General features: G+C 49.3%; 6 protein-coding genes across 6 annotated transcripts; 3 read left to right on the top strand and 3 right to left on the bottom strand.

Annotated features, from left to right (window-relative positions):
* Positions 1-722: 722 nt before the first annotated feature.
* On the bottom strand, positions 723-1,769 carry N7446_012544 (uncharacterized protein; the record flags this gene model as incomplete). Its single annotated transcript, XM_058521286.1, has 3 exons — positions 723-1,046; positions 1,120-1,413; positions 1,464-1,769. Coding segments are annotated over 3 exons (924 nt in total), but the record flags the coding sequence as incomplete, so codon positions are not given.
* Positions 1,770-3,289: 1,520 nt separating this feature from the next.
* Positions 3,290-3,547, top strand: N7446_012543 (uncharacterized protein; the record flags this gene model as incomplete). The annotated part of the gene is made up of 1 exon (XM_058521285.1): positions 3,290-3,547. The coding sequence occupies one exon, from the start codon at positions 3,290-3,292 to the stop codon at positions 3,545-3,547; it is 258 nt and encodes an 85-aa protein (XP_058366651.1).
* Positions 3,548-4,742: 1,195 nt separating this feature from the next.
* Positions 4,743-5,757, top strand: N7446_012542 (ankyrin repeat domain-containing protein; the record flags this gene model as incomplete). The annotated part of the gene is made up of 2 exons (XM_058521284.1): positions 4,743-5,638; positions 5,697-5,757. The coding sequence occupies 2 exons, from the start codon at positions 4,743-4,745 to the stop codon at positions 5,755-5,757; spliced, it is 957 nt and encodes a 318-aa protein (XP_058366650.1).
* Positions 5,758-16,197: 10,440 nt separating this feature from the next.
* On the bottom strand, positions 16,198-18,347 carry N7446_012541 (uncharacterized protein; the record flags this gene model as incomplete). The annotated part of the gene is made up of 2 exons (XM_058521283.1): positions 16,198-16,281; positions 16,869-18,347. The coding sequence occupies 2 exons, from the start codon at positions 18,345-18,347 to the stop codon at positions 16,198-16,200; spliced, it is 1,563 nt and encodes a 520-aa protein (XP_058366649.1).
* A 2,734-nt stretch (positions 18,348-21,081) lies between these two features.
* Positions 21,082-23,276, bottom strand: N7446_012540 (uncharacterized protein; the record flags this gene model as incomplete). The annotated part of the gene is made up of 3 exons (XM_058521282.1): positions 21,082-22,676; positions 22,701-23,068; positions 23,122-23,276. The coding sequence occupies 3 exons, from the start codon at positions 23,274-23,276 to the stop codon at positions 21,082-21,084; spliced, it is 2,118 nt and encodes a 705-aa protein (XP_058366648.1).
* Positions 23,277-23,491: 215 nt separating this feature from the next.
* N7446_012539 (cytochrome P450) lies at positions 23,492-25,698 on the top strand. The gene is made up of 8 exons (XM_058521281.1): positions 23,492-23,726; positions 23,783-23,822; positions 23,880-23,975; positions 24,034-24,838; positions 24,902-24,956; positions 25,016-25,073; positions 25,135-25,321; positions 25,418-25,698. Exons 1-8 carry the CDS (start codon positions 23,594-23,596, stop codon positions 25,658-25,660), a joined length of 1,617 nt encoding a protein of 538 aa, XP_058366647.1. The 5' UTR covers positions 23,492-23,593; the 3' UTR covers positions 25,661-25,698.
* Positions 25,699-25,757: the final 59 nt, after the last annotated feature.

Here is a 25,757-nt window from a genome sequence, read left to right as displayed (position 1 = left end):
GCTTAGAGAAAGCTTGGAGGAAGCTTGTCAACTGAGGACGCCCTCCAAAATGGTGAATTACGATCTGTCATCTTAGTTAGTTAGAGTCTTAATTAGAGATGTTACATACTTAAACCTGGGGGGTAACATATATTGTCGTACTGCATATTTCTGTCAATTACTACTATTTACTAATCGCGACTAATCATTGTTCCCCGAACCCCCTCGCTTCGGTGATGTAGTGGTTGGATTATAGGGTCAAATTACCAGAAAAGAAAATCCATCGCAGTGGGCCATGTTTGCGGAGCAGGACAGCTGGTTGGGCCCAGTCAAACCGCAAACTAAACTCACCTTGTCCACGTGTGAGACTTACCAAGTAGGATATCAAGTTGCTTTGATTGCCTGCTCCCTCCACATAAAGTTTAAGCTAAATAACGACGCTAGGCTAATGCGGCTTGGAAGGTGATGAGCACGGAGAAATGCAGGCCGGAGGATCAGAATGCCTCAGTCAAGTGTCAAAAGAACTACGCGCATTCTCCCCCTTGCGAGATTTCGGATAAAGTATACCTCGGACTTTGTGCAGATGCGACAAACGGTGTTTTCAATATGTGCTCAGCAAGCGACATTTTCAAATGTCCGACATGTAAATTAATCAGCGACTACTACCTGCGTAACATGCCTCGAACTCCCGTCCATAAGGGACCCTCTTTCCGGACCGTAGTCTCTCGGCAGCCCCTCGGCAGCTATGATATCTCGTGGTTTGTCTTTGTTTGGCCGGGTGAACCTCCACTATTTCTGTCAATGTTTGAAGTTGTCCTTGACGCAATGTCCACAGAAACTTCGAAATGAATGGTCTTCTGAATATTATACTCTGAGTCCCTTTGCGTCTGTCGGATCCTCAAGGGATTGGATGAGGGTTCAGTCAGCTTTTGAGGGTCCCCTGTTGACTGACTCAATTCATAGTTATCAGTCCCGAAAGTGAAGTTGCTTCTGCCAATACTTGACCAAAATTTTCGCAAGGATGTCTTTAAAACTGGCAGCAGATATGGAAGACTGCATACCACATTCTGGCGAATTAAGAGTCAGCCAGAATCTCCCATGGCTTTTCAATGCACCTGACGGCGTAAGGTTGCTACTTACTCCAACATTAAATTCGGCTGTGCTCCAAATTACAAACATTGTCGGGTCTCCTTTCCCCAGAGTTGGGATTTGAATAAGGCGCAATACCGAACAAAGTGTCGTGAAGAAGCCCAAAAGGAATAAACATATAGCGCCCACTTTCTGAAGCCGCTCAATATTTAGGGTTAAAAGAAGAGGGATAGGCAAAAGCATGATAATGACATCACACGCAATACCAACGCCAGCTCTGCTGTAATTCATTGGTCCAGACGGCAAGCACTTCCCTGGAACTGTAGGATCCCAGGACAAACTGATCTGTAGAAATTAGTTTCCCCGCTTGACTCTAAGAAGTATGGCTGGCTTACTGGCTTGCAGTTGAAAAGAACGACAAAAGTACTGGCAGAGTGTCCAAGGATGGTAATTGCTAGGACCATCCAGATTATAAATCCATAAGTGGTTCGCGTTGTCCGTGATACAAGGCGCAAGTAACTGACGCATAGCGCTACTTTGAAGCCACCAATGCCTATTTGATAAAAAAATCGCCCAGCGAAGTTGATCTGGACTTTAGCTTTAGTCTCGTCAATGATACAAAAGCGGACAAGGGCATTACCCTTGCGTATTTTGTGTCCTCCACATTGGCTTCCGTTTTCTTTGGGGCTCCTGGGTCGTATCTAGTCTCTATAGGAATGTTAGTCAAAAGCACGACGGGACAGATAAACTGGGTACTCCCGAATTATAGCAAGGATATTATAGATAATACAGAAGACCTTTTTGCGTGTTAGATCGGAGAAAAGGCTGATACCGCTTTGCCCAAGGCTCACCATCGAAAATATCATAACGTAGTCATCTGCACCAATCTGACGATTGCGAAGGCGGAGGAAGATGCGTGCTGACACGATAAAGACCATTAGAGTTGTGAGCGTGACACAAACTGCCGTGGAAAGCACCACGGCTTTCGAATGCCAATATCTCTCATCCACGAACGCCACCATCTTGAGTGTGACCGACGAGGTTCGAGTGTGACTGAACAGATTTGAACGCGAGCCCATCGCTAACTATATAGTATCAGACACGAAAGCACGGAGCAACAGGCGGCCATACCTGAAACGGGCCAGAGCCGATGTGGCCATGCGGCTTTCTCGTTATCTTCTTCGTTTTTCATGGTTTTCTGCTCCCACACCCAACAGAGTTTCCACCACGTTTTCCCATCGAAACGTTTCCTTTTCTCTTCTTCCCAACAGTTAGTTGCTAACTGCATGTTGGCCTACCTTATTAAATTAAGTCGGCTATGGTCCGTTAAATACCTAGCCAAAGTAGAATAAGCCGAGGCCAAGGAGTGACATTGAGGACAACTGAAGGGGAAAGCGCTTGAGGACTAACGGTTATAGTTTTCCTTTTCTTGTTACTCCGTAAGATAAGTAAGATTTGCAACTCCGCAATTTGCAAGGCGGATGTGTCGCAGCCTATATGGGATGTTAGTCTCAAATAGGAAAGCGGGTCGTGCAAATGATTTATACTGCCTCATCCTAGTCGCTCCAACAATGATACTTGGATGGAAGCAAAGTCTAGTTCGCCACCAAGCTAAGCTCTTATCAGAATAGGCCAAGCCCCTGTCGATAGACCAACCCGTTGATATGAACCTTGTCGGATGTCCGTCATTGCGAGAAGCATTGCAACGCCTTGGGCTTGACAGTACATATATTAATTATCTTTTCTTTCATCATAAAGTTAAAGAGCTCATACTCAATTTCTAACTTCCCCATGGGCGTCGGTTCCATTTTTCAATTGTTACCATTGATTAGGTTTTGTCGAATCATATGATATCTGTACATACTAGTATAAGGGATGGCTCATAGAGATTAATGGATTGGATTATGCTTCGTAGACCAAACTGGAGCACTATAGGAAGTGTCTCATGACTTAAGTGCCTGGTCCAGCGTGTTATGGCGCCGGTATTTGGAGGGGTGCCTCATGAACACACAAAAACAGTGCGGGCTCGAGTCCTTCATCAAATCTCCAGTCCTCAGCGGTAAAGTATTACTGCTCACTTCGACATTATTTGTTGTGGGAATCTTCCTCGCTCCAATGGATAGTTATATGAGGGAAGTGCTTTGTGTATTCCTTTTTTTCCTGGAAACCGCTTTTAGCCTGCTCCCCCGTTCGACGTTAAACTGGAAAACCACATGTCGCTATGTTCCAGCCTGGATTTCCGCAGCCGAGGGACGTCACCAGAATCAGCGGGATTGTATTCACAGCGGTTGCCTCATACAATGGTCTGGAGCTCTTTATCCTCATTTTGCGCGCCTCCAAACGCTACCGCAGTCTTTACTTCTGCGCTCTCCTACTCTCGAACATCATTGGCATGATCCGGATGACGATCGGAGACATGCTTGAATCCTTTGATTTGGCGCCGGACTGGCTGATGCTCACCCCCGAGTGTGTGGGCTGACCTTTCTTGGTCCCGGGTCAATTGGCGGTCCTTCATTCGCGGATTCATCTGGTCTGCCGCAACCAGAAAGTCATCCTTTTTATCCGAAACCTCATCATCGCCACCACCCACTAGCTTTAAGATAAAACATAAAATGGGTACGAAGTAAGCAGGATGAACATAGGGATTATCTCATTACGTGCTCAATGCCCTGCTCACTCTCACGACATGGAAAATCTAAATAGAACAAGCTGAACGTGTAAGCCCAAGTTCCTAAAGCAGAGATCTATTTAGTGATACGTAACAAATCTCATAGGTTCCTGGATGCTACGATTAGGGTTCTAACTACAAAAAGCTTCAATGTGTCCGAGAATCAGTCCGGTTTGGTTCTGTAAACGCCCCACCACCTACCTCCACGTGGCAAAACAAAATAAGAAGTGGGGATAAGGGGGCGAATCCCGAGGTTTGAATCCGTCTTTTCGCTTATCGCTAGATTAAGTCTTAATTAACCGGGAAAAACGCTTTTACTAGCGGAAGCTTCTCTCAGCACTAGGGAAAGACACTTTCACTAGCGGATTATTCCATCTACCCCACATCTCTCCAAATCCTTCATTAAATGATTCAGTGTAAAAGAAAAAAGGTAAAAAAAAATATATATATATACGAATATATATACAATAGAGGTACTTGGCCAGAGTTGTGAAAGCTTGAGCAAATAAAGACATACTCTTGTCAGACAGCCATGCAACAAATGAGGATAATCCCGAGAACATATTCTATATCCTTTGGTGAGACTGGCATTCGAAGAAAGTAAGATATAGTAATGTCTGATTCGTCCGAAGCGGGTACTCTTTTAGGCGGCCGCCGAAGTTTATCTAGAGGGTAATAGCGATAGAAACGTGGCCCTTTGGCTTACCGAAAGTGTCAGGGTGCAGGTCCGGGTATCAGGTGTACTAGGAGTTGGGGTGATTCGAAGAGACAGCTTATTTACGAGCTCTTCGGATGGAGGAGCGCCAGTCTTCTCCCGACGACCACCATTGATCCAGGCAACAATCTCCACTTCAATCCCGCCTAATGCCCGAGTCCACGATCTTGATGGGCTAGGAAGCTCCCGAAGATATGGCTTTGGGCAAACTTTCCAGAATATCTTTAGGAATCTCGATTTCCTTTGCGACCACAATCCAGCGTCTTCAAGGTCACGAGAGGAAACGAGAAGATGCCTCTTCTTCTTTTGCCTTCCGAATTGCTGCTCCTCGTTGCAGACTTTCTAGAAAGAGAAAGAGACATTAACTCATTGGCTAAAACTAACCAGCAGTCTTATTCTCTCCTCAATCCATACTTATATCGACGCAATTCACTGCAGTCTGGACGTTCGGCGCTGTTGTGGGCTGCCCAACGAGGAAGGGTGGCGACGGCTCGAACCTGCGTTTCGGAAGGAGCTAATGTTGGGGCGATCGATGGCTTTGGCAGGACACCCCTGATCTGGGCTGCGTGGAAGGGCCACGAGGCGGTCGTAAGGCTTTTGCTGGAGACCGGACGGGTGGATATCTACTGGAAGGACTCCGACGGTTGGACGCCGTTGTTTCACGCTGCGTCAAGGGGCCGCGAGGCGGTGGTGAAGCTGTTACTGGAGACTGGGTGGGTGGATGTCGACTGGAAGGACTCCGACGGTCGCACGCCGTTGTTTCACGCTGCGTCAAGGGGTCGCGAGGCGGTCGTAAGGCTTTTGCTGGAGACTGGGCGGGTGGATGTCGACTCGAAGAACTTCCTCGGTTGCACGCCCTTGTCTGAGGCTGTGGAGAATGGGTACGAGGAGGTGGTGAAGATATTACTTGAGACCGGCGAAGTGGATGTAAACTCGAAGGACTCGGACGGTCGCACGCCACTGTCTAGGGCTGTGTGGAATGGCGACGAAGCGGTGGTGAAGCTGATACTGGAGACGGGGAGGGTGGACGTCGACTTGAGGGACTTGGACGGTTGGACATTATTGTCCTCAGCTGTGGAGAATGGGCACGAGGAGGTGGTGAAGATATTACTTGGGACCGGCGAAGTGAATGTGAACTCGAAGGACTCGGGCGGTCGGACTCCATTGTCCTTAGCCGCAGAGAATGGGTATGAAGGGGTAGTGAAGCTGTTACTTGAGACTGGACAGGTGGACGGGGACTCAAAGGAATCTGACGGTTCAACACCACTATTTTGGGCCGCAAAGTATGGGCATGAGGCGGTGGTGAAGTTGCTACTTGCGACTGGGCGGGTGGAGGTGAAGTCGAGGGTCTCTGATGGTTGCACATTTTCCTGGGAGTCACACTGGGCGGGGTGGTCTGTGCCACTTATTTGATAACCTGGCCAAGAGAGAAGAGAGAACGAGTGCTGGTGATTGGAGGGTTTGGAGCTTTGGTTTTATGCAGCGTCTCGCTTTACACCGCTGTCTTTTCTGGTATATCTCGACTGACAGCCTCTTATATCTTTATGGCTGTGTTAACGGCATCGAAGGGTGGTTCTACTCTCATGGGTCTATTCAAGTCCTGAATCAACGTTCACCCAAGCCCTATACTGTGTCGTGTGTCGGGGCATACGTTGATGCACCTATGCTCCCTGATTGCATCCATATTTCACGATTCAATATTGGTTTCTTCTGTTTGTATCTGAGAGACTTGAGCCCTTGACCACATGCGGTTTCGATTTCGGCTATTTCTATGAGAATTCGGTCATGCTTGTTGATAATGTTCCATCAGCTCGGCGGCGTATACGGACCATTGGCCTATCGGCTAGACCTGAACATGTGATGATTCTGTAATCTCTAGGCTGTCATCCAGCGCTACGGCTGCAGTGCCGTTGCATCTCACTCCTGACATACACCTCTGTCAGTGTATGTTGGCACCAACGGAAGGCTAATTTGAGATTAAGTGGTCTGTGTAGTACCCAGAGGGACTTCACGAACCTGTGGCTTATTACGCGGCTATGCCCCTCTTTGAATGCTCAAGCAAACTGATCTTGCCATATCACGTATTCTCATGATACTAAATCCATTAAATGTCAGACTTCGAAAGGTGAAGCCATCTCGCGGGTTGTCTGTGGACTAGTTACCACTGTCAAGCTCCAAAGGAGAGGGCCGACCCTGTATCAGTATTCTACTTAGACGTAGAGAATGCTTGACGGATATTATCATATCAGCAAGGTATTAGTGGATTTTTTACCGACAAACCTAAACGCGCAAAGCTCCTGGAACCGCATAGCAGATTCTCGATTGGTCATACCTTCAATTGTGGCTTTCGGCGCTAAATAATGCCACAATCTGATCTGGCAGCCATGTTACTCCTGGAAATACACTTCAAAATCAATTACTGGATCGGGCTTCATGTGGATACGGATATCCTTGATCCGATCGTTGCGTTAGTGTTCGATACAAAATATTACGAACGTTCAAAGGAGGAAAATGGATCGGATACACACGTCAGCGCACGGTTCACGTGGGGCAACGGATCAGATCGCGGTCGAGACGGTCAGTCGCAGTTGAACCGGTTATCATTGCGGTTCAACTTTGAACTGTAAAGGCAACCGATTGCACTAGTTTACCCAAGAGCCATTTCATACAAAATATGTGACAGTAGCAGGTCAAGCAAGACTTGCGCTGACCCAGTCTAGACGTCCAACAACTAATCATCAATGGGCATTCGGCCGTTTGCTTGGACAGGAATTATGTCAGGAAAATGGTGATCAGCATCGTATTGACCCAAACGGTACCTCTGGGATTCTAGAGGATTCGATACCAGGTATTCTCGAGGCTATTTTAACCCCCTCGTTCCCAGTAGATAGGGGGAGCAGGAATCAACACTCTTTTGATCTCATCATTTTTGGGTAGTTCCCCTTTTTGATTCCGTTGCGCCAATCGCCTAGTACATCCATTGTATTTCCCTAGCTATACAGGATATTCCTGTTAAATTAGAAGTGAAATTGATCTCTTGCGTTTACGGTACAATGCCCGTGTCGAGCCTTCACTGCGTTTGCACAAGTTTGCCAGCAGGAGTACAACCAAGTTCGAAATCAGATTCGCCATCCTACATAATTTTTATTTCCGTACATGCTAATCTATTTCTGATTTGGCTAGTTTCGAAACATCGTAGAGGAGCTGATTGAGTAGATTATTGAAATACCCATACATTTAATACCACACATCAGCGCCTCTCATTGCTCATTTACTCCCTTGGACACTTTCCATTACCAGAACCCTACTGTGCGGATTGAATACATGAAGTTGCTGGATATGACGGCTCGGGACAGAGAAATTGCCGAGCGCCATTTCTTATGACGGGCACTTCCATCCTTCCTCGCCTCCTCTTTCCCGAATTTCGTCATCCCTGAACCAATTCCCCCATTGTTCCACCCATGCAGCGCAGGGTTGCGCTCCATATTAACAAAAATCAAGTGCGCACAACCTGATTTCGATTGGGAGCAATAACGGAATTGCCATGTGAATACCTCTCCCTGGGCCACTGACCCTCCCACAGCTGCTCCTCACCGAGCTACTACGGCACCGTAACATTTACTTGCCCAGGAATACCAGATTAGCCACGTTCATGATCGACATGAAAAGCCAAATCAAAACGGCGAGGATCGCTGTGTACCACGAGATGGTCATTTTGATACGTTCGCGTTCGAGCTCGGCTCCCTCTCCAATTACCTGGTTCACCTCACTCTCGTCGTCCCCGCCACGCGCCAGCGCGCTCTGCCGGGGTGGACCGTCATATATTTATCGCGACAGGTAAAGTAGTTGAGGGGTGCGGTAACAAACGGCAGTATGATGCTCGGCGCCACTTGCGACCCATTAAGTGCTGCATTGACCCCGAGCGACCCACGGCTCCGGCGATGCTGATGCTTGGTGTGATGCTGATGCTTGGTGTGATGCTGATGCTTGGTGTGATGCTGATGCTTGGTGTGATGCTGATGCTGCGTGTCACGAGGCGGCGCAGCCACGGCTTGATCTTCCAGTTCGGTGAGCACTCGCTAACCATCTGGCCGGCGATGGTACAGACGATTCCCGCCGAGACTCCCGATAGCAGCAACGCCAGAGCGAATATGATACCTGCCGCGGGCGAGATAGACTTGGAGAGCAGATCGTGAATACCAAAGATATCGGCGTCGAGGGCATCCGGGTTATTGTATAGCGAGGAACCGGCAACGACGAGAATGGCGGAGTTGACAAAGAGGGCGAATGTGAAGAGCGAAATGGCCAGCTCGAGAATCGAGACCGTGAGCGAGTGCTTAATTGCGCCCAAGGACGGGACATAGTAGCCTTTGTCGATACCATCATCTAGAACCGAATACCCCGATGTAAGCTGACGAGGCAAGAGCCTACTTCGCTCATCATATTCGCGTAGGCGGGGTTGAACAATGCCCGACCCTAGGTAAGACTGTGAGGCATGACTGTTGCCCCGAGAATTCCGCAGGCCTGATAAATACTGGGACAGCATTAGAGCGAGTACGAAGGCGATGGAGGGACTTAGAACTCGCGCTTCCGATTCAATAAGAGATTTTGACGGAAGATAACCCTTGAAGACTTAACCGGGGGTAGTGACACGGATCAGAGACATCTGGACGCAAAAGCAAACGACCACGACGAGAACCAAGGAAATGATAAACATTTCGAAGTACCGTAGGCCCTTCATGGACCCTTCTGGGCGGTAGGAGAGCAGGATTACCATTACGTCAATGATGGAAATGGCGCACCCGGCGACCAGCGGTACCTGCGGGATTAGAAGGTTTAATGCAATGGCAAATCCAATCACCTGGTCAGTCAGCACTTGTCGACGCATAAGATACGAATTGGGAGTGAATCAGGGGCCTACCTCTGCTACATCCGTGGCAATGATGGCAGCCTCGGCAAAGGCGTATAGGATGTAGTTGAGCCATCGCGGGAGAAAGGCGCGACAGGCCTCGGCGAGGTTCAAGCCACTGATGGTGCCGAGCTTGATTGCCAGGCTCTGGAGAAAAATGGCAAATAGGTTGGAGAGGAGGACGATGAACAATAGGCGGAAGGAGTACGAGGCTCCTGCGGCGATGTTGGTCGAGTAATTGCCTGGACCAACTGGATGCACGCATGTAAGTTAGGTGAAGGGGAAGACTGCGGGATGAGAGCTTCCTGAACATACTGTAGGCAACCGAAATCCTAAAGCCCGGCCCGATGAAGGAGCCAAAGGTAGCGAGCATCTTCCTGACGCGCTGGGGCAGCGCGACGCGGGCGGCGTCAGCCACAACCGAAGCTCGCAGACAACCCAGGGGGTGGGCGGTTGCAGATATTTGCAAACCGCCCTTAGGGACTGGCCACGATCAATTGACCGCTGAGCCAGCCGGTAGGTGGCCTTGCCGTAACCGTCGTTTTCGGTATAAGCATCGCTGGGTAATTGCCTTGGGACGTTCGAGGCTGCGTTTTGAGTGTCTGCGAGTCGCTTTCTCGCTCGGCCCGACTGTTGACGAGGTTGTTGAAGTCCTCGTTGATGGTCAGGTCGTTGGAGTTTGGATTGGGGCTCTGGTTGTAGCCGTCACCCTCGAAGGGCTCGTCGGTGTGAGATGCCTTGTACATTCCATTAGCAACTCCTGAGGACGATGACTTGTTGGTCTACGACTGAAGATACTTGAGACAGAAACCGATGTCTCGCACGAATGTTGTTGGCGACACGCAGAGATAAGAGTTATGGCTGCAGCCGTACAGACCACAGGAAACAGGCAGCCGAATGGAGAGGCACGGGGGGTTGGTGTGTCCTCACACAGTGGCTGGGAGTGAAGCAAATTGACTTTTTGTCCTCGGCCGTTCCGTCCAATGCCTGCTGGCCCACCACCAGGCACGCGGCGTAACTCGGGCAGCGAGATTGTTCGATTCGTTGAGCCATGGACTTTCCACGAGGTTCAAGCCCTAAAAAGGCTTCGAGAAAGCTTGTCGACTTTGCACTAGGAAAAGGCAAGGTCCGCTGCTGACGTTTCACCTCCACTTTCGCTTTGCTTTGGAGGAGTCTGACAGGCTGACAAGTTCAACCAGAGCCCGCCCCTAAGTACGTTATCACCTCCAAGTTTCTCTGTATTTATGATCCCGAGAAAGTGGAATGGAGGAGATATCTGGGATGAGCAGGAATAGAACAAAACGGAATGCCCGAACCTCTGCTAGCAACCACATTTTTCCCCAAACAGCGATCAAGACTAACGACGTCTTTAAGCGTGGCAAGAAGAAGACCAGACTGCTGTGGGGTTTACTATCTTTTCGCATCTCTCACGCGCTAGACGATGAGAACGTCAAAAGATAGTGCTTATCTCCCGAGAGAGATCATTCTCCTCACGGCGGAGAATCTCAACCCCCGTGACCAGTTATCACTCTTACGCGCCGTTCCTGACCTCGTCCGAGTCTTGACGTTCCGACACACTTCTGTTCAGGATGAAGAAGGAAATACAATCTTGCACCTTCACGCAGAAGGAGCTGAGAGCAGACTGAAAGAGCTGCTATTAGCGAAAAGTAGTACTCAAGTGGACCCGAAGAACAGTAACGGTCAAACGACACTGTCTGTCGCAGCTCTGTATGGACGTGAAGCGGTGGTGAAGCTACTTCTGGAGCGAGACGATGTGGAGGCGGACTCGAAGAACAAGAATGGTCAGACGCCACTGTCTCTTCGCAGCTCTGTATGGACGCGAAGCCGTGGCGAAGCTGCTTCTGGAGCGAGACGATGTGGAGGCGGACTCGAAGGATAATGATGGCCGGACACCACTATCATTTGCAGCTGGAGGTGGACATCAAGCGATGGTGAAGCTATTGGTTGAGCGCGATGATGTGGAGGCAGATTTGAAGAATAAGTACGATCGGACACCACTGTCGTGTGCTGCTTTGAATGGATATGAAGCGGTGGTGAAACTGCTACTGGACCGAGACGATGTAAAGGCGGACTCGAAGGATAATTATGGCCGGACACCACTGTCATTTGCAGCTGGGGGTGGACATCAAGCGGTGGTAAAGCTACTGGTTGAGCGAGATGATGTGGACGCAGACTCGACGAATAAGTACGGTCGGACACCACTGTCTTATGCGGCTGGTTCATTGTCTTTTGCAACCGAGTATGACCGTGAAGCGGTGGTGAAGCTACTGGTTGAGCGAGATGACGTGGAGGTGGACTCGATGGACAATAATCATCGGACACCACTAATATGGGCAGCTCGGTATGGAAATGAGGCGATGGTGGAGCTTCTCAACTCCCTGTTATAAATACCCAGCAGAAATCCAAGCAAATATTCGAGAGGATGATCAGGTTCCAGAATAGCAGGAGATGATACCTGACGTAACGTTCCAAGTGAGAAGCGATGTAGGCTCATGGCTTAGTAGGGAGACACAACCACTCTGAGGATATTGCTAATCTGCTGAGTTCTCTTACCGTCATACCACGTTTGAGGCAATATTGGCATCCACGGTGCTCCTAGGAGCCGGTGCCCATAAGGCTGACTCGCGAAGAGATAATTGTGACCATGCATTCAAAGGCTGGCATGACCGCTTCAGCCCACAACATTTACATGTCATAATTGTCCTTGTGGACGATTTAAGATTTTAAGCAGGGATTTCTGACGCTTCCAACGAATGTGGAAATATACTTGTGATAAAATATGTAGTTCCTGAAGGAGCTATTATCACCAGTGATCCACTGAATATAAGATACACTCAATAACCCTCAACACCGCGTCTTGATCACCATCAGCATCATCGAATGGACTACCAATAGCCTGCTGAAAAACCTTCAGATTTTAGTCAAAAATCTGACTATGTTGATTGACTTTCATGGTGAAAATGCAACGGAGTACATAACCACCTGCGTTGGTATATTATTCTATAAAAGACACCAAGTATTGATAGAGGTGGTATTGCCCGGATCCTGGACTTTCTCTTACGAGAAACATATATATATATGGATGCTCCAAACGGCTCGCAAGACCAGCGAAAAGGAGATCAGGGATGAAAAGGAGACCAGCAGCCCAGTGAATTGTTAATCCTTAGTGAAAGTCAATTCACAGGAGCCTTCTGATCATTCTCCTTCTCCTTCATTGGTAAATGGAACAGCTCAGCTTCAGATGCCCTTTCTGACTACCGCAGCTATGCCCTTCGCAATTGGAAGCAGAAACAAGACATACCTTGGCGACCGAGCCCTTTCAACCTATTTTGAATGTTCTAGCAAACCTCGAACGTGACGATCCCAGTTCGCCTTTCCTGCGGCTCGACATCCTGTGTTTCCAAGCATATCAATGGCCAGTAGGTAGGGCAGAGCAATCAGACCTTGAAGGAGGCTAGCACACACCTGCTTAAAGAGAGGGACGGTGTTCAGCTTCGCCACGACAAGCAGCTGTCTCGGCTGCGCTTCTTTGAGCAGGCACTGGAATCATCTCGGGGCCGACTGATTGGGGTACTCGGGGAATGGAACCACCCTTCCAGACTCAATCTGGCAGGGCTGCCAGACATGGCAAGAGAAGGTTGAAAGATTGTATATTCATGACTGTGCTATGTCTTACTTTCCCAACTTGGATAATACAACGAGTTGAAATTGGAAGGGAATTACCGCATGTACAGAAGCTTAAAAACTTTCCGAGTGATTACAGTAAAAAAGCATAGAATATCCTTTGTGGAATGGATTTACGAATGATCCCGTATGTTCTGGTACAATCTCAGTTGTAAATCATGGTACGTATGGGGTGACCTTGAATGGCTACTGATGTTTGACTGAAGACGTATGCGTACACAGCCTTATGCTAACTTTACCATTGTTTCGAGTGGCGCCACAGGCTACCAGACAGGCGAGAAAAGACTCAGGAATATACATGAAGCATGGTAAAATTGGAAATACTATTGGGGGGACATCTGCACGCAAGGAAGTTACCTAACAGGAATATCCTGTATAGCTAGGGAAATACAATGGATGTACTAGGCGATTGGCGCAACGGAATCAAAAAGGGGAACTACCCAAAAATGATGAGATCAAAAGAGTGTTGATTCCTGTCTCCTATCTACTGGGATCGAGGGGGTTAAAATAGCCTCGAGAATACCTGGTATCGAATCCTCTAGAATCCCAGAGGTACCGTTTGGGTCAATACGATGCTGATCACCATTTTCCTGACACACCCCCTCAGCAAGATCCTACTGTATGGGGATTTTGCTGTACAAATGAATGGACGAGCTCAATTGAACTCTTCAACAAGATGACCAATCTCTTCCATACCAAGCAACTTCACAAATTCAACGTGCTTCTGGCGAGGAAGGAGCTTCGTAAGACCATCTGCGACCATCTCAGAAGTCTTTACCCATTCGATAGGGATTCGTCCAGCTTGTACCTCTTGACGTAGCCAATGCTGGTGAATGTCAATGTGTCGCAGCTCGGTGTGCAATTGAGGCAATTCCTTCGTCAAAAGCCCTATAGTTTGCTGATTATCACATTGCAAAGCGACAGGGTGACCAGGATTGAACTTAATAGCGTCGAAAAGGCGCTTCCACGTGAAAAGAGATTTGCCTGCTTCTGACAAAGCCAATAATTCTGCTTCAGTAGTGCTTGTGGTAACAGTCTTCTGTTTCGAGGCCTTCCAATCGACAGGTCCTCCAAATATCATACAGATATATCCAGCAGATGATTTGCGATCTGGATTATCACCGAATGATGCATCACTGAAGAATTGAACGGATGGTTCAGGAGGGATTGACTGCTTCTTGAAGCAAATGGCCCTCATCCTCGTATGATAGAGAAAGACGATGACAGAATTGATAGCATGAATATGCTCTGGCGAAGGATTTGCAAGGAATTGAGCAAGATGGGCAGTGGCCTTGGCCGCATCTGGGCGAGTGACAATTGCCGGGAATTGGGTAGATCCAACCTTGCTCATGTATTCGTGTTTTTGGGCATCCGAGGCAGTGCCGTTATACGGTTTCAATGTGGCAATGGAGACTGGAGGAGTATCAATGCGTCGTTCCTGGGTCAAATGATATCGGTGCGCCATTGCTGAGATATAAGCATCCTGGCATAGCCAGATTATGCCTTTTTGGCGGTCCCGAAGGATACGAATGCCTAAAAACCACTGTGCTTCACCCATAGAACGCAGCTCCCAGGCATCGCTGAGGCCTTTGGCAACATCATCTGCCTCCTCTCGTGCATCTCGTGGGCTCACAATAAGAATGTCATCAACATAAAATACGACAATAATGCTATTCCGGACGAACATGCAGAGATCTTCCTGCACTACCTTGAATCCGAGTGCAGTCAAAACCCTTGATGCTTCTCTCTGCCACATCCTTGGCGATTTGCGAAGGCCATACAGGGCCCTCTGAAGCTTCCAACACCTTCTTCCTTTAGGAAACATACCAGGTGGGAGCTCAACATAGACCTCCTCGTCATCCTCAAGCTTGCCGTTGAGAAATGCATTAACAGCATCATACTGACGAATATCTAGGTCAAAATTCGCGGCAAAGGCAAAGATAGCCCGCGCGGTTCGCACTGCTAGTGTAGCAGAATACTTTTCCTCGGTCGACAACTTCTGGAGATCTCCGCGGACAAGATTCTGGCCTTATACTTGACCAAGTATCCGTCACTGTCAAATTTGTAGGTAAAGACCCACGTCAACGGAAGGATTTGAAGTCCCTTGTCATTCGGTTTCTGCACTTCTCTAAAGGTCGATTTCGATTCAAGGCCTTTGACTTCCACTGAGGCAGCGTGTATAAATCCATCACGATGTGGGTGCCTCAACATCTCAGACCAGGTTTTTGGTTCAGGGGGAAGATCCTCTCGGTGGGGTTTCTGCTGAGTCAGACCCGCAGTAAAGGCCACAAGGACACCATCATGAATCTCATCCTCTTCAATTAACTCAGTTGGCTCAACTGTTTCCTCGATTGCTGCGAAATGAGCCCTTTTTCTCTTTCCTTCGATGATATTGCTTCTTGAGAGAGATGAGTCGATGTTTCTAGGTGCCACTTCTCCTCGTAGGCGATATCCTGGAGGATTCGATGGCGGGGTGCTGCTCAATTCGGTATGAAGCTGCTGTGCAGGATCGCTTGTATGATGCCCCGCCCCCTCAGGTTCATGACGAATAGGCCGAGATTCGGTGGGAAATGCACCAGGAATTTCATTGGGTGAAGCAGCTGGAGTAGGCGTTGGCAAAGGTGTTATCATAGGAGGTGGTGTTCTCTCCATGACACGTGTGCTATTATCGTGAATAGCTTGCTTCTTGGAATGTTCAGGTGCGGGAGTATTCTGTTCCACTGAATCCGCGAAAAATTCTTCATCTCTCGAGTGTCTTCGATTCGAGTCGTTTACCTCGGTATCCCAATATCCAACATCATGAATTGCTGGTGCGATCGGCACGGCAGTTTCAGAGGGATTATATTGTATATTCTCGTCAAAAACAACATCTCTGAACTCCCTGACTTGGTTCAATTGAGGAAGCCAGATCTTCCAAATATTCGATGCAACATATCCAACCAAATATCCAATCTCAGCGCGCGGCTCCATCTTATCAGATTTGGCAATTCCCTGGCGCATCACGTACGCTCTGCATCCATACAATCGGAGATTCGAGAGGTTTGGGCGCAGATCCTGCGAAGGGTCCCTGTGTTGCATAGCTTCAACCCATGGGATAATATACCTGCCGTCGGGCATCCTGGTAGGCTTGAATCAGCGATAAGGGCCCTCGCGGTGGTAATGATGATTCCTCCTGCCCTCTCGATAAATCCATTCTGTTCCGGCGTTCCAACCACGCTGAGTTCTACTGTCAGACCTTCTTGTCTGCAGTACTCCATGAATTCATTGCCTAAGGTAGGCTCTCTGTCGCTCTTGAACACGTTGATGTCCATCTTTAGTTGTGTACGGCAAATTGCAATGAAGGCTTGAATAGCCTGAATACAGCCGTTCTTCTTCTCGTGGGTTTGGGCCATATGCAACCGAATTCGTTCAATGTAAAGGTGTGAAAACCACTGATGGCCGTTATAACCATCCTTGATATGTACCAAGTCGAAGTGAATGCGTCCGAATTTGCCATGAATATACCCTCTGTCAGCCGGCCGTCGTGAGATTTGTCGTTTTGCCTTAGAGGTTTGGCATGTCTCGCACACTTCGGGATTTGACAGGGCCGAATCGTCATTATCTGGCCGAATTTCAACGCCATCAACCATTTTGGCAAGCATCTTGATGCGTTTATCGTATAGGTGGCCAACCCGTCTATGCCATATTCGTGGGGTTGCCACTGAGACGAGCGGTTTGGCAGAGGTCTTAACGGTAGCAAATGCATAGGGAGGTTGTCCTTCATCTAGGAGATATAAGCCAAATCTCTCCGTGCACATAGCAACCGAAGTCCCCTGACGAGTGATGGCAGGAACCTCGCTATTGAAGAAGAATCCATTCTTCTTGATTTCTGATACGGAGATGACGTTGGTTTGGAATCCTGGGACATACCACACATCCTTGAGGTGTACCCAGATAGTTCCTCCACCTGGTTGGTTAACGCAAATTTTTGCAGTTCCTCGTCCTTGGGCAATTGCTTTGCCTGATCCCAGGACCACTTCGCGTTCCTCTTTGGTAAATGTAATGAATCGGTCTCGTTGGTTGCTGATATGAGTGTTGGCGCCTGAATCAATTATCCAGCAGGCAGCCAACGGGTGAGTCAAGGCGGTTTTGAATACGAATGGAGACACAGTGAAAAAGATGAGGGTCTCAGTGGATACATCATCCGCCTGGGTAAGGGCCAATTGGGCGGTTTTCTCTTGACCATTATCCTTCATAAATTTCCGGAGCTCCTTCTGCTTTTCAGCATTGAGCTTCTTGATGTTTTGTTCTACTCGCTTTGCAGCATCCTCATACGGTTTCCATCCAGGAGGCCTCTTAGAGGCGTTGATATGGAAACAATTCTTCCAATGATGACGAGAACTTCCGCAGACGCAATTGGAGCGAGGTTCTCGAGAATTGTGGGAGCCTTGAGCGGAATTCTGTCCTTCTTGGGGCTCATGCTCATTAAGAGTAGCAGCGAATGCGATGCTGCTAGAATTTCCTGGGGATTTGACAACACCCTTAGCATTTCGGTGATTCCGGTATGCTGCCAAGATATCTTGGAAGGAAATTCTGAAATCCTTATTCATAATATCTTTCCTCCAAAGGGATACAAATACCTCATCGAATGATTCAACGGCTTGGAGGAAATCTCGAATGGCATCTCGATCCTGAGGGTTTCCCTTATCGTCATGGTATGCAATGTCCGGGATATTCATTGCTTTACCCTCTTCATAGAGATTTGACCATGTTGCAAGCCATTTATCAATTGAGATTCTGCCAATTGGTCTTCTGACCAGATCTCTCCATGCGTTTCGAACGCTTTGGCGGCTAGTATCGCCCTTGGGCTCAAACTGCTGCTTCAAGCGGACCAGTTTTTCATGTGGAGTGACCTTGCCCTCGAGAATATGACGATGTTCGGGAGCAACATTGGCATCAATCAAGGCATCTACCTTGTTAATCTTCGTGCGAATCGATTCATTCCAGCTAGTTTCCTTATCGAATTCCGAGGTCAACCGCTGGTATCGCTTGTATTCCGCGTCTGATAATTGCGAGACATCAGTGGCATCCTCATTGATTTCACGAGGATGTGGATAGGAGTCGCGCGAATCTACTGGGGCCTTACGGACCTCATCCTCAGATAGATTCGGATTCATGTAATGCCATACATTCCCCTTCGTTGCTGCAGCTTCGACCTTAGCAATCCAGGTCCTCCACTGAGCATCCGAACGAAGACTAGTATCCCAGAGGGTCTCCGCTACTGCTTTGGATTCCGCAGACATGATGGAGATATCCTGGGGATAAAAGTAGGTCGGTGGCTGAGCGGATAGGAAAAATCGCTGGCAGGATAACAGAGGCAGATGAAGACGTAAATGAGTCTGATGATGCGTGCTATCCCGATTACCAACGAGCAACCGGGCTCATAACTAACAGGAATATCCTGTATAGCTAGGGAAATACAATGGATGTACTAGGCGATTGGCGCAACGGAATCAAAAAGGGGAACTACCCAAAAATGATGAGATTAAAAGAGTGTTGATTCCTGTCTCCTATCTACTGGGATCGAGGGGGTTAAAATAGCCTCGAGAATACCTGGTATCGAATCCTCTAGAATCCCAGAGGTACCGTTTGGGTCAATACGATGCTGATCACCATTTTCCTGACATTACCTTTCTTGTGCTTCCCCGCGCTACGTCTTGTATTCGGAGTCAACTATAGTTGTCTTGGATAATGATCTTTTGATTCCGAGATTCTGTTCAACTCTATGTATACGTGAGGCCCTGATCAAGATCCACCCAGGAGCTGCTGTGTCACTTGACCCGTATTTAACGAAAGCTCTTCTAAATTCGTACTTCACAGGAGAATTGTCGTTTATTGCGTGCATTTGTTTGTGTTTAGTCAATGTCCTCAGTGTTTCAATGCCGCGCTATTCATCACACTGAATTCTAGCCGGTATCCTCTCGTGATAATTTCGCGTGACACTAGTACTTCGTCATGTCCCAATTGTTTCATAGCGGCCCGGAAACGTCTTTCCAAATCCTCGTATCTATTCGAAAGGTCTTGCAATATCGGATCATCACTCAAACCGCGCCTCCAAGAAATCTCTTCCAGTAAAGGCTCACCCAGATTGGTGAAGGCCAAATCATCGCCCCAGGAATCAACAAGTCGTCAACAGGAACGCGGCTTTGATTCCCCGTGGTGGTGATAGCAGACCCCAGAAGCTACATCTGGTTTCCTGGGGGTGTCAGGGATATAGATGAAGCATGCGGAACGGATGGAGATATGATCCGCGCGGGACCCACTTAGTGTACATGGGTTCCCCTGAACGCGAGGAAGCTACCTTTCTTTTGCTTCCTCGCGCTACGTCTTGTATCTAGAGTCGACTATAGCTTTATTTAATATTGATTACTGATCTGAATACGCTGTCCTCATCTACGGATACGTGAGACCCTCACAAATCAATATGTTGGCCCTGGGAACCTCAACAGCATTTCTAGGACCTTTTTATCCCCTAGGAAATGCTCTTTAGCTCCTGGGGCTATTTCTAATTCTAGGAAAATGAGATCTACCCCTGGGATCTTCACTTTACGTTCCTGAGTAAATACGAAACTGGCTCTGGGAATACATTGACCAGATCTGGGAGCTGTGGAACCCTGGGAGCTTACTTTAGGGTCCTAGAGTCACTATCTTGCCTTCCGAGATCGCCGAAAGCCCTCACAAAAAACCTTCACCGGATCTGCGCACAATTCTGCGTCGTTCGGTCACTCCTAGAAGGCCAAATTGTCGCCCCAGGAATCAACAAGTCGTCAACGGAAACGCGGTTTTGATTCCCCGAGGTGATGGTACTAGACCCCAGAAGCTATGTCGGGTTTCCTGGGGGCTAGATGGCTCCTAGAAAAGGCTTATATGCTCAAGGAAACCATATCAAAGCCTCCAGGAGCAAGAGAACTCCCAGGACCAAGATGTGGGTTCCCATGGCTGATACTGTAGTCAACAGGAACATCAACTGGATCATTAAAGTCCTACAAGCTACGTACGATTTCCTGGTTATGTAATTCGTGGATGGCTCACATGTTTCCAGGGGCAGCCTTTTGGAGTCTCTACACATATAACGGGTGAAAATTTATAACCTACAGTATAACGATGCCTAGGTTCCAGTGTCCTGGAGGCTGGTGCAGATCAGGAACCATGCCGAACCATCGGAATTAATCCCGAAGTATGTATACGAAGAACCAAGTCGATTGGAAATCAGCTACGATCTTCTCGTTGTATATATATAGCTTCAGGTCTCCATCTGAATAAAAAAAATTTTAATCTTCCTTTGAACTACAACAAATATGTCCAACTAAGTTTGGAGACAGCAAAAATTCTGTATTGTATTACCTCTACTTCACGCTACATATTTAGGTTCAAATTAGTTACACGTTCCATTCTGTTACTGGAGCTTATCGCCTTGCATCGTCTGCTCCTGGGAACTTATCAGTCGGTGATCTGATTGGTCACATGTGGCTTCTACCAGTGTTGTCGTTCTTAAAGGTTTGGTTAGCTGTCGTCATCCCCGCAGGTTGTTAGCGGTAGTCGCGTGAACACCCTGCTCCTAGGAACACTGTTAGCCCTCGTCACTCTGCGGAACCGTCGTCTACCGCTCCCGACCGAGCATCGCAGCTACCTCAACCAGCCAGTCCCCCTCAACCTCCCGAACCGACCTCAACAGCTACCCCTCCCCTTCAACGCCAACCAACCCATGCTTCTGTCCTCCAGAAACCCACTACGTCCATACCGCGACCGAAACCTAGATCTCACCAATCCGTTCATCCTCCGAAACCTAGATCTCACCAATCCGTTCATCCTCCGAAACCTACACTCACAATCGAAGATCTTCACCGCCGCTTTCATAATAAGCCGTCACCATTTGAGCTTGAGAAAAGAAAAAAGAAACGTTCGAAAAGCATTGGGACATCAGCTGTTACGCATTCACTAGGTTCGTCTCCGGCTCAGCGCCATTGTAGTATTAACTCATGAACTCTGCTTATTTTCCAAAGCCGCACACAAAACCGAGGCAAACGTTTGCGAAATGCCCCATCGGTTAAATCGGTTCAGGAGATCAATCACACGGTGCAAGTGGCTGACGTTGGCGAAAGTAGCGTCGCTCAAATCTCGACCCTGATGGTTATGGTGGCCTGCAAAACTCCCTACTAGTTGGATCTCGGGCGCGTCAAATGCGTTGGTGTCAATCGCATGCCGACCGCCAACGCGAGTAAAACAGAACCACGCCAGAGCTGCGCTGAAAAGAGCACGAGGTACGTGGATTGAAGGCTCTGATGACACGCGCATTCGTTCAAGGTTTTGCTGGATTAGTAGTGCATGTACCAAGCACCTACTCGCATCCAGGGAGCTAGCCCATGAACGGATAAGAGACGCGCTGGAGCTAGCAACTTCCTGGCCATCACGGCCGATGGCCTGCTCCAGCAGGTCTATATCAGCATAGATGCCAATGAAAACCGAGTGCCACAGAACCGGTAAACTAAAAGGGTCGTCCTCGGAATCTACGGGAAAGTGGTTGGTGTAGATTCTCCACCACCGCATGAGCATGCTTGACAATCGTCTAGATTCATGCTCATCGAAAACATTTGACCGCCGAGACTCAATTGCATGTGCATTTATACTTTCCAGGACTCCATATGCTGAGAACTTGGAGTGTGCGACGGCTGTCTGGAGCGGGTCCTCCGGAATAGCAAGTGATAAGTATTGGGTTGGCGTTTTCTTGTAGAGCTCTGCCCATCGGGACGCAGTCGATGCGGTGAACAATGCGTCAGAAGCTACACGTGGATACTGGCTGAATCGATGTTTACGGAGAGGCTCGTGGTGCAACAGACTGGCGAGCTCCGCATCGTGGATATTAAAGGCAATCTCTACCCGCCCTCGCTGTTCATGATCAATCCACCGACTCCACTGCCCGTTCAGATCGACTCTGGTTGGGTCCAAGTTCTGAAGATCACACGGTACTGGAAGCGCGGTTTTTGCAGACTCCCGGGCCCACGCCATTGCTGTTCCATGTAGCACGTCTGCCAGAACGAGGGATTTAGGACGCCCCGATAGAATCGCAAACGTCTGACCAAGAACGGCAGCCTGTACCATTGACAAGGCATCAGAGGGGCTATTTGACAAGATTGCCTCCCAGGATGCCAGAATCGCTTTGTTCAATCTCTCGAATAGACGGACCCCTTGCGCAACAGCAGAGGCGGATCCCACGAACAGGCTGCCGACCGAGCAAATCGAGATGAAAAGTAAAGAGTTCTCCGGGGTGGGTCTGAACGAGGGCAAATGCACGATAGGCAGGAGGGAGTTGAAGCGGCGGAAGAAGAGGTTCGCGAAAAGGTTTAGTTGGTCAGACGGTGGGAGATTCTCATAGTGCATGCGAGGCTGGAGCCTTTGTGACAGGCCTGCCCGGTAATTCTCGTCAGCCGCGACGATTCCCTGGCCCAAGGAGCTCCCGCGGTTGGTAAATGCTGACTGCAAGTTCCACGCGCCTTCCTCGACGGTTAGCCGACTGAACCATTTTTGCCTTACGTGGTCGGCCGGTTGCTGTTGAGGATCTGTCGGTATTGCCCCTGTAAGTATTGGCGTAGACGTACCAAAGGGGTACACATCGCCCGTACCCGCTGAGAGAGGGCGCGGAGGTAGCTGCGCCCACTCTGATACAGCCGATGATAATGTAAAGTCCAATGCATCCACGTCCAACTCAGTCCCCAGCAACCAAGAGCTTGGATCGATAGTGAGGACGGGGTCGTGGAGTGACTGGGGATCTATCGACGGGAGCTCATCCACACCGAGAGAATGGCTAGATATTCCAGACATGTTGGCGGAGCAGTCTAGGATCAACGGCGGGGCGTTGTGTGTTTCCTGGGATAGAGGGGTGACCATCGTAGTTTCCGGGACCGGGTGCTCTGGCGTCGAGACCGAGGCATGTCGATGGCTCTTCTCATGTCGTCGCAGCACATCACTGAGAGTAGCACGTCAGGCTGATAGTCTACTGAGGATTACGGCTACACTAACCTACGCGAATACAGCTTTCGGCAGATCGAACAGGTGTAGGGGCGTTCTTTGGTGTGGCTGCGAAGATGGCGCGTGAGATGCTCCGCCTTGGAGAAGGTCTTGTTACAAGACTGGCAGGTCCGTTTGTGTACAGCACTCATTCTTTCTCTTGTCATTGAGGTGTAGCTGGCGTGGAATATCCAGATATCCAGAGAGATGGTAGTCAACCGGCAAGTCGAGCCGGATCCCACCGTATGAGAGGAGACCCCGCGTTTATCACGTGACCAGTACTCCACAGCAACTCCAACACTTTCAAGTGGGAACTGCGGAGGTTCGGAGGAACAAAGGGGTCCGTCCTTTGAAGATTGAGTAAGCAGCGATCACCCCGCAAAATTTACGACTGCGGGGTGCGGTCATGCTTGGAGACGCCAACTACCATTTAAGCTGGGACCATGAGCCCAACCATGACTGCAGAGTACGCTGAACTGGCATCATGGCTGGCGGGACTACCATTGTCATCCCCTTGTTATTTTGTTGCTGGGTGGTTTGGAATTTTGCTCGCTTTGCTCTCGCTGCTCGGCGATCACCTTTTCTTCCTCCTGGCCCACCGACAATACCCTTGCTAGGTGAGTTTGTCCGTTCCTGCCTGCAGCAGCGACTCATACCAACATATCATTGAAAGGCAACCTACACCAACTGCCTGCCAGCAAGGCTTTCCTTAGGTAACCTGAAGATGCATTGATCCATAGTGCCAGATACATGACTGATCATATCTGTAGATTCCAAGAATGGGCAAAACAATATGGCCCCATAATTTCAGTCAAAACAGGTCCTGGAAACCTCGTCGTCTTGAACTCGGCAAAGGACGTAAAAGAGTAGGCATGCCCGCCACAATGCACCAAGACAAATTTCGTTCAGACTCATTCTTTACAGACTGTTCGATAAGCGCGTCTCCATCTATTCAAGCCGCCCACCAAACCACATCGGCAACGAGCTCATTGCGCGCGACAATGTGCACCTACTCCTGATGCCATACGGGCAAACATGGCGAAACCAGCGCAAGATTTACCAGGCTCTCGTCAGCATCACGGCTGTCCGCTCGCTGCAGCCTATCCAACAGGCAGAGTCCTCCCTGACCATCCACCAACTCGCTCAATCCCCGGCCCGATACTACGACCACATCCGCCGATACTCGACCGGAGTCATTCTCTCTTCGGTGTTTGGCGTCCGCGGGCCCGAGTTTGACCATCCGAACATTACCCGCCTCTACCACGTCCAGGACCAATTCACCGCCATTCTCGAGACGGGCGCAACCGCACCCGTCGACGTCTTTCCATTCCTCAAACGGCTCCCGGATGTCCTCTCCCCCTGGCGTCGCTGGGCGCGCCGGATCCGGGAGGAACAGCGTCAGCTATATTTCGAACTGCTACAGGACGCCAAGGATCGACGGACTCGAGGCGTGCGGCGCGATTGCTTTATGGACCAGTTGCTAGATGAAAGCTTTCGTACAAAGTACGAGCTGGACGATGAGCATATTGCGTATATTGGTGGGGTCCTAATGGAGGGTGGGTCGGACACGACTGCGTCCACGCTGCTTTCGTTCCTACTCGCCATGACCAAGTACCCCAGGGTCTTTCGGAAAGCGCAGGAGCAAGTGGACAGTGTGTGTGGGACAGAACACTCCCCTGATTTTGAGCATATCGCGCAGTTACCTTATGTGAAACACTGTGTCTCTGAAGTAAGCGCCCCCCGCTCGCTATCTTCCGCTGCTACGATAATTTCAGTCACTAACACGGTGCAGGTCCTACGCTGGAGGCCAGTGGCTGCAGGAGGCATTCCGCATGTTTTGGTTCAAGGTAACCCCCATCTCTTTGACGGAGAAAACATGCAAACAACTATCTAAATGGCCCCACAGATGATGAATACGAAGGATACCACTTCCCCGCGGGGACGACCTTTCTAGCAAACGCATGGTACAGCGGCATACACTCGAAGTGCCCTCCCATCCACTGCAGTGTCGCTAACTTCCCGCAGGGCAATCCACAACGATCCAGAACTATACGACAGACCAGACGAGTTCCTCCCAGAACGCTACGAACAGACCCCCCTCGGCTTCAAGCCAGACGTCGCCGACGCAACGGCGGACGGCATCCGTAAGACGTACGCATTCGGCGCAGGGAGGCGTATTTGTCCCGGTTCACATCTGGCGGAAAGCTCCCTGGTACGACTCGAGTGCCCCGTTCCCGTTCCCGTTTCTGTTCCTTCCGCTTACGGTTTTGCCGAACGACTGTGCAGACGCTAGCTAACAAAGCCGCAGGACATCAACATTGCAAAGATCATCTGGGCATTCGACATTGGGCCCGGGACTGATCAAGCAACTGGACGGCAGATGGGAGTGGAGGATGTCAATGTCGATATCGCGACGCAGTGGACAGACGGTTTCCTCATTGCGCCGAAGCCGTTTCCGATTCGTCTGTCAGTTCGCTCGGAGAAGCATCGGGAGGTGTTGGATCGGGAGCTCGAGGGGGCTCAGAAGATCTTTGACTCTTACGAGGAGTAGCTAGATGGGGTGTTTTATACCTGGGTTGGAGGGTGAGGGGTGCAGATTTGAGGGTTGGTCCAGTATATATGTACTTACGGCAGAAGTCTCTAGTCGA

Source organism: Penicillium canescens (genome assembly GCF_028828765.1).
Source record: "Penicillium canescens strain IBT 15451 chromosome Unknown utg000010l_segment0_segment0, whole genome shotgun sequence".
NCBI classification, from domain to species: domain Eukaryota; kingdom Fungi; phylum Ascomycota; class Eurotiomycetes; order Eurotiales; family Aspergillaceae; genus Penicillium; species Penicillium canescens.
Note: the sequence above shows the minus strand (reverse complement) of the source record. Positions and strands in the feature narration are given on the sequence as shown.